This window comes from Globicephala melas, chromosome 13 (assembly GCF_963455315.2).
Source record: "Globicephala melas chromosome 13, mGloMel1.2, whole genome shotgun sequence".
Taxonomy (NCBI): Eukaryota; Metazoa; Chordata; class Mammalia; order Artiodactyla; family Delphinidae; genus Globicephala; species Globicephala melas.
Window position 1 is genome coordinate 83,623,391 of NC_083326.1, and position 13,616 is coordinate 83,637,006.

At 42.4% G+C, this 13,616-nt stretch overlaps 1 protein-coding gene across 1 annotated transcript in view; it reads left to right on the forward strand.

The window, feature by feature from the left end:
• The window catches only part of DNAH10 (dynein axonemal heavy chain 10), a 146,922-nt gene that overhangs the window by 51,516 nt on the left and 81,790 nt on the right, over positions 1-13,616 (forward strand). The window contains exons 22-29 of the mRNA XM_030860044.2: positions 1,833-1,949; positions 2,033-2,135; positions 2,946-3,124; positions 5,540-5,751; positions 6,773-6,926; positions 9,093-9,326; positions 11,040-11,162; positions 13,162-13,395. Coding sequence (XP_030715904.1) covers positions 1,833-1,949; positions 2,033-2,135; positions 2,946-3,124; positions 5,540-5,751; positions 6,773-6,926; positions 9,093-9,326; positions 11,040-11,162; positions 13,162-13,395 — 1,356 coding nt within the window. The remainder of the gene's footprint in view (positions 1-1,832; positions 1,950-2,032; positions 2,136-2,945; positions 3,125-5,539; positions 5,752-6,772; positions 6,927-9,092; positions 9,327-11,039; positions 11,163-13,161; positions 13,396-13,616) is intronic.

Below are 13,616 nucleotides of genomic sequence, written 5' to 3' on the forward strand. Positions count from 1 at the left end.
AAATGACTTGCATATTAATTTTTTTCTCAATACACCCAAAAGGATATGCACCAAATTTCTTTAATAGTTGTTTTTATTTTATTTTAAGCGAACTCTTTTCTGAAGCTTTTTATGGTTGGGTTGAATTCTAAAGCCCTTTTCAGAAAGACTTCTCAAATATACAATAAAGTCAATTGTTTATGACTTTAATAAAATTTAAATGTAAACATGGTTATTTAGAATAATGACAACTTAGAGATTATTTCTCGATCTTGCATGGATCAAATAGTGTTTTTTGTCGACTGGTCTGTAACTGCACACTATTTTGGTTTTTCCCTCTTTCTTTCTTTCTTTTTTTTTTTTTGCGGTACGTGGGCCTCTCACTGTTGTGGCTTCTCCTGTTGTGGAGCACAGGCTCTGGAAGCGCAGGCTCAGCGGCCATGGCTCACGGGCCTAGCAGCTCTGTGGCATGTGGGATCTTCCCGGACCGGGGCACGAACCCGTGTCCCCTGCATCGGCAGGCGGACTCTCAACCACTGCGCCGCCAGGGAAGCACCTCTTTTTTTTATGTTAATTTTCTTTTATAAATAAATGGCTGTTGCAAAAATGATAAGGGGGAAGAAGAGAGATAAGACGATAAAAGAAACTGGTAGAAGATAATAATTCAATTGTCTTTATTTAGGGTTGTTAAATGTGTGTTTCAAAGACCTTTAGAAAGTCTGTGGATGAGTTTGAGGGTATCTGGGATCTCCTTGAAATTGTATGCAAAATTTTGCATGCTCTGCATCACATAATACCTAGAAAAGAATCCACTGGAAAAACAAAGTAGAAGGGAGAAACAAAGAGCTGTTATAAGCCTGAATTTGCATAAAATTTGTATTTCAGAATTTACACTGCTTGAGTGCTTTAATCACCTTCACTGAGCATTAGCCTTGGCTGAAAGCTAGAGATCCTCTCATCAGAAAATGCACAGTAGTGGCGATCATTTTGTAGTGTATAGAAATAACGAATCCCTATGTTGTGCACCTGGAATTAACATAGTATTGTCAATTATACTTCAATAAAAAAATAATAAAAATGAAAAAAGAGAAACTTTTCCTTAAAAAACTATCTGTTTACCCTGAGATACAGTTTATATAACAAGGGCAGGTTATTTACCCTGTAATTACATGTTTTCAGAATAATAAATTAGTTCTCTAGCATCCTCCAAAGGTAAAAAGAAAAATGCACAGTATGCAAAATTTATATTTTTATAATTAAAATAAAGTCAAAATTTTCAGTTCTGTCTTTTGTTTTCTTTATCAAGTAACATTATTTAGAATTCTATGTCTTAGAACTCCATTACTGTCTGCTTATACTGTCTGTGTATCTCTTGGTTTCCTTCAAGTCATTTGTATCCTTATTGTCCTGTTATTTCTGATTGAGTTCTGGACATCATATATGACAAATTGTAGGGAGAATTGGAGGCTCCAGATGATGTTATGTTTCATCATGGGAGATTTAGTTTTGCTTATGACAACACAGCTGCGTGTGTTAACAGGTCAAGATAACCTTATTTTAATCAGAGATGAGGTTGATTTGAAGCTCGGTTTTACTTTATGAAGGTTTTTTCTCTCTAGGTTATTTCTCTCTCTTTCTGCCTATGTCATCTATCTCTTTTAAAAAATTATTTTCTCCTGATTTTATTTTTATTATAAATATCTAATTTGTATAATTCAACCAGCATTTGTTCAAATGACCTAGCCTGCCATTACGCAGAAGCGGAAGTCCTGGAAAGCAGAAGCTTTGACCGGAAATTTCATTTCCAAACTGCTGATCACTTATTGTTTGTTCAATTTTTTTTTTTTTTTTAGCCTTCCGATGCAGAGAAAGAACTGGTTGACAAGACTGAGAGCATGTGGTCAAATCTGTTTAATGATGCATTGAATGTGGAGCATGCTCTGGGAGGTATAAAGAGAACATTCACAGAGGTACCTTGAAACGCTTTACTTTCCAAGTAAAGATGTTGAAAAATATCCAGTGGGCTAAACTAACGCAACCCTGCTTTTCTCAGATCACTCGAGGTGAAATATTAAACTGCAGACAGCAGATAGAGGGCTTTGCAAGGCGTTTTTATCATGAAGGCCCTAGCTCTGTTGGTGAAGATCTTGATAGAGGTAAGGGTATTCACGTTGGTCTTACTGAGGCATTTGAATGTGTTTTGCTTAAGAATTTTATGGGAAGATGGGATGGAGCAGTGGTGTGTAACCTTGCCCGTACACTGGGTTCCTCTGGGGATCTCTAAAAACCACTTCTGCCTGGGCACCAGGTCCACAGAGTTGATTCCACTGGTCTGGGGAGTGGTCTGGACTTCAAGGTTTTTAAAGCTCCCGTGGGGATTCTAATCTGCAGACCAAGCTGAGACCACTTAGAGCGAGAACGCTCAGGAGACAGGACTTTCTAACTGGAGGAGCTTGCACAAGTAACTGGCCCTCTGGTTTTAGTTAGAATGATGGCAAGATAAAGTCTGGTCATTCTAAGTTTGTCTTCCTGGTTGGCTTCTATGGATGAGATGATAGTTTTGCATATTGTTCATTATTTCTTATTCAATTTTGTATACCTTAAAATTGTATGTATTCAAAACGAACTTATTTATAAAACAGAAACAGACTCACAGACTTCAAAAACAAACTTATGGTTACCAAAGGAGAAAGTTGGAGAGGGGAGGGATAAATTAGAAACTTGGGATTATACACACCACTATATATAAAATAGATAATCAAGGACCTACTGAGCACAGGGAACTCTACTCAATGCTCTGTAATAACCTATATGGGAAAAGAATCTGAAAAAGAATAGATACATGTATAACTGAATCACTTTGCTGTGCGCTGAAACGAACACATTGTAAATCAACTGTACTCCAGTATGAAATAAAAATTAAATTAAAAAATTTGTATGCATTCATTTATCTGCTTATTTACTAGGAGTAGGCCTTTTAGCCACTTTTGAAAAAGAGCTGATGAGACACGAAAAGAACCGTCAGGAGCTGGCGAATGCTGAGAAGCTTTTTGATCTTCCAATTACGATGTACCCGGAGCTGCTAAAAGTGCAGAAGGAAATGAGCGGGCTGAAGGCCATTTACGAGCTCTATGAAGCACTAAAGGTAAGCGTCCACCCACAGACTGGGCCTCGCTGGAGGGAATGCAACTCAGCGGACTTTGAGGCCGCAATCGTACAGAGCCTGGGGCAGATTTCATAGAAACTCTCACTTTGGCTCTCGGGAGGAGGTCGTGGGGAGTGACTGCTAATGAATACGGGGTTTCCATTTGGGGTGTGGAGAGAGCTCTGGAACCCGATGGAGGTGAGGCTGCCCAACATTGTGAATGTCCTGGTTGCCACTGTACATGTTCCTGGCAGAAAGCAGGTCAGTGGTTGACTAGGGGTGGGGTGGAAGGAGAAGGGTGGGAGGGGGTGATTACAGAGATGCAGGAGGAGACCACCCAGGGTGATGGTGATGGATACGTTCCTTATCTCGACGGAGGTGATGGTCTCACGGTGTGCGCACATGTCAAAACTTACCCAGCTGTACACTTGACATATGTGTGGCTTATTGTACACCCGTGAACCCTCCATAAAGCTTAGGAAAAACAGAGAGAAAGAGAAGAGAGGCATGAGAAACGCCAAGTGTAGATGACTCCTCCAGTGAGTCTTGTTACGGAGGGAAGCAGGGAGATGAGGAGTGATGGGTGGAGGGGACGTGGGGTCGGGATACATTTCTTTTAAGGTGGGAGAAATTACAATGTGAGTTTGTGTACTGATAGGAGTGATCCAGTAAGGAGGGGACGCAGGTAATAGGAGGGAGAAGGGAGTCTTCATGTCTGGTGTCCTTGAGTAGGTGGGAAAGGGATGGGATCAAGAGGTGGCCTCAAATAAGAGGCAGACTCATCGACCGTCATATGGGGAGGACAGAGCCTACCCACAGAGATGCTTCTAGCGGGAGATGTTGGACGTTCTGTTCTGATCGCGTCCGCTTCCCCAGGGTTGTACACAGCAAGGTCATCAGCAGAGGGGACCGTGGGTGGGGATGCTGGCTGGTTGAGGATGGTGGAGTGGGGGTGAAATGACCCTCTAGAAGAATGGGGAGCAAGAGGCCAAGGAGATGCGGGGTGACGGATGGTGCCCACACGGTCCTGGATTTCGACTGAGGCCTTGGGCAAGGTTGAGTTTTGAGCAATCGTGGTTGGCCGCCCGGGTGTAGGTGTTGGGTCCTGATAAACGTGGGGTTGTGGGCCTAACCATAGTTGTGGTTTTAACAAATGCGCCCAGTGGAGAGAGTGTCAGGCAAAGGCATGGAGGGTGGGTGAAGGAAAGGCATTATGGTAGTGACTGACTGGTTGTATATTTAGGGGTAGAAACTCCACGAGGTACTTAATTTCATGATGATTTCTTTCTAATTTGTTTCTCATTAAATTTTTGCAAAAAGGAGGTAATGAATCATGGGCGTCATCTCAAAATAATCCAAAAAACAGTTGGAGCTTTTAATATCTTTCTAGAAGGCAAGAAAAGAAGAGAAACGAAAAAATGTAAATACGTCATATGTAGTGCCATCTACACTTTAAAGAATTATCATACACGAGACTTGCCTGGTGGTCCAGTGGTAAAGAATCCGCCTTCCAATGCAGGGGACATGGGTCGTATCCCTGGTTGGGGAACTAGGTTCCCACATGCCGCAGGGCAGCTAAGCCCATGCGTCACAACTACTGAGCTCACGCAGCTCAACTAGAGAGCCCGCGTGCCACAACTAAAGAGAGAAAAAACCCCGAGCACACAACTAGAGAGAAGCCTGCGCCCCGCAACGAAGAGCCCAAGCACCTGTGCATCACAATGAAAGGTCCCACATGCCTCAATAAAGATATCCCGCGCGCCGCAACTAAGACTCGACACAGCCAAAAAAAAAAAAAAAAATCATACACGTATTTCATCAATTAACATAATTTCCTGTCAAATATATTTCATGACTCAAGCAACTCTGTCAAGCCTGGATGTCACAGGTTGCGAATGCCAGCTCTACAAGATGGTAAATTTTACACGAGATGGTACTGTTTACATTAAATCTCAGGGAGCTGGAATACAAAGTCTTTTCTTTATGATAACCAAGCAGGATTATCTAAATTGTAGGTATTTCGTAACCTTAGCTTCTTCTATCAGTAAAGGACAGCGCCTGAATGAAGTACATATTTAAGACCCAAGTGACTTCCTGATTTAAAAATACCTGTTTCTGACATCCTGCTTCTTCCTTTTCCCTGAAGGAAAGGAAGACATGTTTCTCTATCGTAAACATCCTCGGATACAGCATTATTTTTGTGAGGGCTTCAAAAAGTTGGAATGTTCTGTTTACGTTTTAGAGCCTTGGAATCGATCTTTCTTTTGCAGATTTGAGGTTGTTTTGGGGAGCTGGGTGATGATATTTGGAGAGAAGTGAGAATAACCAAGGGTTAAGAATGCGCTCTCCCGGTAGAGCCACCTTCGAGTTTCCAAAGGGGTCTTGTTGATGGGAGTATTTCTTGCCCGTTTCCAGGTTGCAAAGGAAGAATGGTCTCAGACACTCTGGGTCAACCTCAATGTTCAGTTTCTCCAGGAAGGAATTGAAGGTTTTCTCAAGTCCCTCAGAAAGCTGCCCCGGCAGGTCCGAAGTCTATCAGTGGCCTACCACCTGGAAGCAAAAATGAAGGCGTTCAAAGACTCGATTCCTTTGCTGCTCGACTTGAAGCACGAGGCTTTAAGAGACAGGTTTGTGGGAGGAGCTTGTACTTTAAAATATGTCTTTGCTTAGCTCTGATGCTGAAGGACGAGATTCCAACAGCAACGCCGGGCTAGAAATACGCAAGTCATATTTCTATAATATCGCTTCTATGTAAAGTTTCCATTAAATTATCAACCACAAGGATTCTCCTATATCAACTCCTGCACTAGACCTGGGACTAGAGAGAGAAAAAGCGGTAGATTCTCCTTTCTGACCATCTCTGTGCACAGCAAAAATCAGTGATTCTACGGTTACTGCTTGTATGCTGGGTTCCTGGCATTCTGCCGGTCCAGCGCCATGTTTAGCTGCCCTATTGCATTCATCCCATATACATGGGACCATAAAAGTGGGCAAATGTGACCCTTCAAAGGAGGCCAGATTGGGTCAAGAGCAGCGCTGCTTGGTGCTGTGTCTGTCCTGTTCCCCCTTCTTAACTTTATCACTCTGCGTTTTTTTTCACAGTGCTCGAAACCGTGTGCGGTTATTTAATTTATAGATTTGTTTTATCGGTCCCTGACTGTCTCCCCAAGTCGCTGGCAGTGTTCCCCAGGGCAGGGGCCTTGCCTCTGAGTCACTCTGAACCCCCAGCAGCCAGCCCACTGCCTGCACAGCGTTAGTGCTTGCTGAATGTTTATCCAATACACGAGTGCTCATAATTTGCACCAGGGTCTCAGACGGGCTGAGTGATCCAGGAGAGGTCGGGATCACCCGTCTAGAGACCGTGCAGAGGCAGTTACCAACAAACGAAAAGTTGTGTATCTTCTTAGGTGGTAGTGAAGACTAGCCATCTAAGAAAATATCTTCTAGATGTTGTTTCCTGGGTTTAATTCCGGCAGCCAGTGGGATCTTGGAAAACTTTGGACAGATAATTCCAGTGATGTCCTCTTATTTCCAAATTCCATTACAAGAAGTGTTTATAATGGGATTTTATCCTGGGGTTAAAGAGGGAATAATTGAATCCATCACTAAAGTGAGTAGGCAAAGGTTTTAATGTGGATGCACCTTTAGGCATTGGAAAGAGCTGATGCAGAAAACAGGCGTGATGTTTGAAATGACTGAAACATTCACCTTGGAAAACATGTTTGCTATGGAGCTTCACACACACACGGATGTTCTCAATGAGATTGTGACGTCGGCCGTCAAGGAGATAGCCATTGAGAAGGTAGGACTATTTTAGTTGTAAAACGGTACAGAAAAAAAAGAGAATTTTTTTTTTTAATTCAGAGAGAAGACCCGTTTGCCCTGATACCTGTTATGTTTGAGCAAGAAAGAATGATCTGTTCTAGAAATAGAATTTCTGCCCCAGTTAAATGTTGTAGTTCTTAATTATAGTTTCACTCTTGACTTATTTATTAAAGAAATAATGGGTGAGGGCTTCCCTGGTAGCGCAGTGGTTGAGAATCTGCCTGCCGAAGCAGGGGACACGGGTTCAAGCCCTGGTCTGGGAAGATCCTACATGCCGCGGAGCAACTAGGCCCGTGAGCCACAACTACTGAGCCTGTGCATCTGGAGCCTGTGCTCCGCAACCAGAGAGGCCACGATAGTGAGAGGCCCGTGCACCGTGATGAAGAGTGGCCCCCGCTTGCCGCAACTAGAGAAAGCCCTCGCACAGAAACGAAGACCCAACACAGCCAAAAATAAATAAATAAATTTTTTTTTTTTTTTTGCGGTACGTGGGCCTCTCACTGTTGTGGCCTCTCCCGCTGCGGAGCACAGGCTCCGGACACGCAGGCTCAGCGGCCATGGCTCACGGGCCCAGCCGCTCTGCGGCATGTGGGATCTTCCCGGACCGGGGCATGAACCCGCGTCCCCTGCATCAGCAGGCAGTACTCTCAACCACTGCGCCACCAGGGAAGCCCAATAAATATTTTTTTTTTAAAAAAAGAAATAATGGGTGTTCCAGGTAGAAAACTGAGAAATCATTCATAATTCTACCACCTGAAGATAAATTGTCTTTATTATTTTTATTTTTTTATTATTATTTAAAAAAAATATTTAATTTTTTGGCTGTGTGGGCTCTTAGTTGCAGCATGCGGGATCTTTAGTTGTGGCATGTGGACTCTTAGTTGCAGCATGCATGCAGGATCTAGTTCCCTGACCAGGGATTGAACCCGTGTCCCCTGCATTGGCAGGCAGATTCTTAACCACTGCTGCCACCACGGAAGTCCCTCCTTTAACACTTTAAAATGCATATACAGGGAATTCTGTGGTGGTGCAGTGGTTAGGGCTCTGCGCTTCCACTGCAGGGGGCCCAGGTTTGATCCCTGGTTGGGGAACTAAGATCCCGCATGCCACAGAGTGGCACAACCAAACAAAAAAATGCATACACACATGTATACACATATGTACACATATATCCATGGATACACATACACACGGATGTATAAAATATACACGCACATCCACATACATGAGTAGTATGCCCATGTACATACATGCCCACACATATATACACATAACATGCACCTATATACATGTACATAAACACACATGTATCACATACATATATGCACACGTATGCACAGACACAATATACACATACATATACCCATAATATACATACATACATATGCACACATATACACCACCTATATACACACATACTTTTATATACACATATGCATAAATATTGACAGGGTGTTTTTGAAAATGTCATAAAAATAGGCATATTAATTTGTAATTTGATTTTTTTTTTTTTTTTTGTGGTACGCGGGCCTCTCACTGTTGTGGCCTCTCCTGTTGCAGAGCACAGGCTCCGGACACACAGGCTCCGGACTCACAGGCTCAGTGGCCGTGGCTCACGGGCCTAGCCACTCCGCGGCATGTGGGATCCTCCCGGGCCAGGGCACGAACCCGTGTCCCCTGCATCGGCAGGCGGACTCTCAACCACCGCGCCCCCGGGGAAACCCTGTAATTTGATTTTCTTGCTTAACAGTAGAGTAAACAGAGGGGCAGGATCTCATGAGGATGTAGAGTGGAGGCAGATTACAGAATTTAGACCCTGGTTCTGACACTCAGTAGCCGAGTGAACGTGGCAAGCTGACCCCTCTCTGAGCCCCAGTTCCCGCCTCTGTAAAGTGTGGGTAATAATAATCCCTCCCTCACTGAGGTGCTTTGAGGACTAAGGAGATCGTGAATGGCACGTGCTTACCAGAGCAAGTGCTTGGTAAATGATGACTAGGATTACCAGAATCTCTGCTTATTTGGAACACTGACTGGAAGTCTGGGTTTGAGTTGATCCATGGCAAACTCAGGAAGTTGCTGTTGGGTTGGGGTTCTGTTTTTTCAATCCTTGTGCCTGAATCATTCTTTTCATATTCCTGGCCAGGCTGTGAAGGAAATCCTGGACACATGGGAAAATATGAAATTTACCGTCGTCAAGTATTACAAAGGCACCCAGGAGCGAGGCTACATCTTGGGGTCTGTTGATGATATTATCCAGTGCCTGGATGACAACACTTTCAACCTGCAAAGCATCTCAGGAAGCAGATTTGTGGGGCCTTTTCTGCAGACTGTTCACAAATGGGAGAAAATGCTTTCTCTAATAGGGGAAGTCATTGAGGTGAGAAAAAGATGCACGAAAGATGGAAAGGTGCAGATTCATAGCAGGAAGGAAACTTTGTATGAGAATATTTTGTGCACAGAAACTAATGATCCTCTTTCATACTTTTTCTGTCTTTGATTTATTTTGGGGGGAGGGATGATTAGAAGCATCAATCTGAGTTTTAATTTCAATGAATGCATTTTTAATTTCCACAACTCCTAATCAGTGCTTTTTCATATGTCCTTATTCTTGTTTAATTCTGTCCTGTTCTTGTTGCAAGAATGCTTTCACCTCTTGTATCACATTGAAGAATTTAAACATATTTAAAGCTCTTTTCTGATTTCCTTCTACTTTTTATTTTCTTAGGACAGAGTCCCCCCCACCACTTTTTTTTTTGTTGTTGTTGACTCTCTTTCATGGTAGGGGTTTTTTCTCTGTGTGACTTTGATTTTTCTTATATTAGGGGGTGTAGGGCTTTCTTGCTTTGTGTCCAGACCTCTGTGAGCAACCCAGGCTCATTTCACCAGTTTTGTGTGGCTGCCTTGTTTTCTTCCTCAGACCTAGGCAAGTGCCTTATACTTGCCACACCCTGAGCTTGGGGTGGGATGGAGCCAGGCCTGCTTCCCTGGCTAGGAGTGTGGTCATGCATGGGCTTCCGTCACTTGCTTTTTTAAATTTGTTTTTTGTCTATTACTGAAACTTTTTTTAAACTTTTAATTTAATTTTTTAAATTGAAGTGTAGTTGATTTACAATGCTGTGCGGATTTTCTATTACTTTTTATTAGTGGCATCTGTTAGCCTGGATATAGTACTGCTTTTTTTCTTTGTTAGGACAAAATTTTTTTAATTGACATGAAATTTATGGAACATACAATTACCCGTTTTACAGTCCACAATTCGGTGGCATTTAGTCGATTCACAATGTTGTGCGACCACCACCTCTATCTAGTTCCAGAACATTTTCATCATCTCTAAAGAAATTCCCATGCCCATTAAACAGCAATTACTCCCTACTTCCCCTCCCTCCAGGCTCTGACAACCATCAGTCTATTTTCTGTCTCTGTGAATTTACCTATTGTGGGTACTTCATGTAAATGCAATCATATAGTATGTGGCCTTTGTGTCTGGCTTCTTTCACTTAGAATCATATTTTCAAAGTTCATCTATGTTGTAGAATGTGTCAGTGCTTCATTCTTCTTTGTGGCTGAATCGTATTCCATTTTGTGGATGGACCACATTTTGTGTATCCCGTTCACCTGTTGATGGACATTTGGGTTGTTTCCACCTTTTGGTTCATGAAATAGTGCTTCTCTAAGTGTTGGTGTACAACTACTTTTTGAGTCCCTGTTTTCAGTTCTTCTGGGTCTATGCCTAGGAGTGGAATTGTGGGTCATGTAGTATTTGGATCAGTTTTTGCTTGGGCTTCTGCACGGTTTGTCCTTTGGGTCACGGGGCTCCAATCCCTGCTCACAACTAGAAGCTTCCTCCCTGTCCCAGGCTGGGGTGGAGAGTTTTCTTTTGCTTTTGAGTGTATTTTAGAATATTTAGCTATGCTTCCTCTATCATTCCTATATATTTGGAAAGGAGTGTATGCACTCACTCTGCCCTCTTGCCTGGAAAGTCTTATGACCTGAGTTGGTTTAAATCTCTCCCGTGTTAAGGTGGGATTTTGCCATACACACCTCGAGGTACCTGGGAACCTGTGTTGATGATAACATTGTGCATTTACAGGTTTGGATGTTGGTTCAGAGAAAATGGATGTATCTGGAAAGCATCTTTATTGGTGGAGATATCAGATCACAACTTCCAGATGAAGCAAAGAAGTTTGACAACATCGATAAAGTATTTAAAAGGGCAAGTGACTGGCTTCTGTTTTAGTCTTGAAAGAAGAACAGTGATTTGAGATACTTTTACTTACATATTTGCATGTAGTATTTTGTCTATTAGTAGCTTCTCAATTTTTTCTGTCATTATATATGAACTTAATCTCTTCAGTAAAAATTTCTGTTTGATCTTAAGCCACTGGCCTATGGCACCAGAAGGTTTTCATATTTATTTTTTATTATAAAAGTAGTACTTGTGGGAATTCCCTGGTGGTCCAGTGGCTAGGGCTCCGCGCTTCCACTTCAGGGAGTGTGGTTTCGATCCCTGGTCTGGGAACTAAGATCCCACATGACGCATGGCAAAAAAAAAAAAAGGAAAAAATAGTACTTCTGTAAAAAGCTTGGGAAAATGTAGAAAAGCAGGGGAAAATGTATCTTCCATAGTTCTATCGCCTTTAATATATATTTCTTTTATCTTTTTTCTATGTATATGGGTTAAAAACACGCTAATAAAGATATTTTATATAATCCTATCTTATCATTTTCTCTTAATATTATAAGAAACATAGTTTATATTATGAAACTATCTGAGAAAATGTTTTAATGCCTTTATATGTTCTGGTGAGTGGCTTGACATTAGTTTAGTTGATTATTGTCTAGTAACTGGACATCTTGTTTGAAGCGAAATTCTTTGCTTTCATAAATAATTTGCAGTTTGTGTCTAAAGTTTTTTCCATATTTAGGGTATCTTACGATAGATTGTTTACAAGTAAATTACCCATGAGAGACTATGCTCATTTTAAAGTCCTTCCAGAAAGGGTGGTACCAGTGGTCACTGCTGCTAGTAATTAGTGGGGCGAGGATTTTCACCCAGCCCACCTGACCTCAAAGCCCAGGTACTTTGCTACTCAGCGATGCTGTTGTATTCTCCATTTACGGGCAGCCAGCTCCCGTTTTGGATCTCTTTTGTCCATTAGAGTTTATGATTTTTTTTCTTATCCATCTGCATAAGCTTTTTTTGAAACTTAAAAAAGTTATGCAACAGATACCTATTCATTATATAGAAGGACTTAGACATTATAAAAAAGCAAAAAGAAAGAAAGAAAGAAAAAGAAAGGAAAAAATAGCTGCAATCGCACACCCAAGATAAACATTTCAATAGTTCAACATGTATCTTTCCAGAATTTGTTAATTCCTATGTAAACATATCAATAAATATGTAATTATTCCATGAAATAGGATCATTCTTATCAGTATGATCTTTTTAAAATTTAACATCCTCATCATATATGTCAATAAATAAACATCTAAATTGTCACAGCAAATTTTGACCTAATTCCCTCTCGTTGGACATTTAGACTATTTCCTTTTCTTTCTTTTCCTTTCTTATCATTATGTTTTTGCCATTATATAGAGTGGGGAATATTCAGGTGCATACAAATTGCTCCGAGTGAAACTGCTGGCTTTATTCACCCAGCAAATGCTGATGGAGGGTCAGCTGTGTGCAGACACTGTTGTAGGCACTTGGGGAAACACTGAACAAAAGACAGAAAGATCTCTTCTCAGGGCAGCTGACCTTCTAGCGGGAAGATGGAAAAAAAATAAACATCGGAAATAAGTAAGTTATGTATATATAGTATGTTAGAAAGTATTTACTTATTTATTTTGAAATTTTTAAATAGATATTTATTTATTTAGCTGCTCCGGGTCTTAGTTGTGGCACGCGGGATGTTTGTTGCCACATGTGGGATTTTAGTTGCGGCACGTGGGATCTAGTTCCCTGACTAGGGATTGAACCCCGGGCCCCCTGCATCAGGAGAGTGGAGTTTTAGCCAGTGGACCACCAGGGAAGTCCCTGAAGGTGCTTATTTAAACACGTAACAGTTTTTGCCAATTTGGCCTCCCTGAAGGCGGGGTTCTGGTTTGTCGGGTTTGCTCTGTTGTGCCTGGACCCTGGCAGATGCCCACCCGGGACAGGGGCCGGGCTCCTGCTTCCCTGGCTTGACAGCTGTCCTCTTGACCTTGTCCAGATCATGGGCGAGACCTTGAAAGACCCTGTGATCAAGAGATGCTGTGAGGCCCCGAACCGCCTCAAAGACCTGCAGAACATCAGCGAGGGCCTGGAGAGGTGCCAGAAGAGCCTGAACGACTACTTGGATTCCAAGAGGAACGCCTTCCCCAGGTTCTTCTTCATTTCTGATGACGAGTTGCTCAGCATCCTGGGCAGCAGTGACCCCCTCTGCGTCCAGGAGCACATGATCAAGGTCGGCCCCCTGGGGCTCCCAGGGGAGGGGTGGCGTAAGCTCTGTAACTGCAGCTTGTTGTATTCAAGTCTTCTACACAGTTCGGTTCAACCCAGGGGTTTAAGACTGTGAACCGCTGCTGGGGTTTTTATTTGAAGCATAAATCTGATGAAATCCACTGTCGTCTGAAGCCACACCAGCACTCAGCTGCTATCTGTTGCTCTTTTTCCACAGTCCCCCAA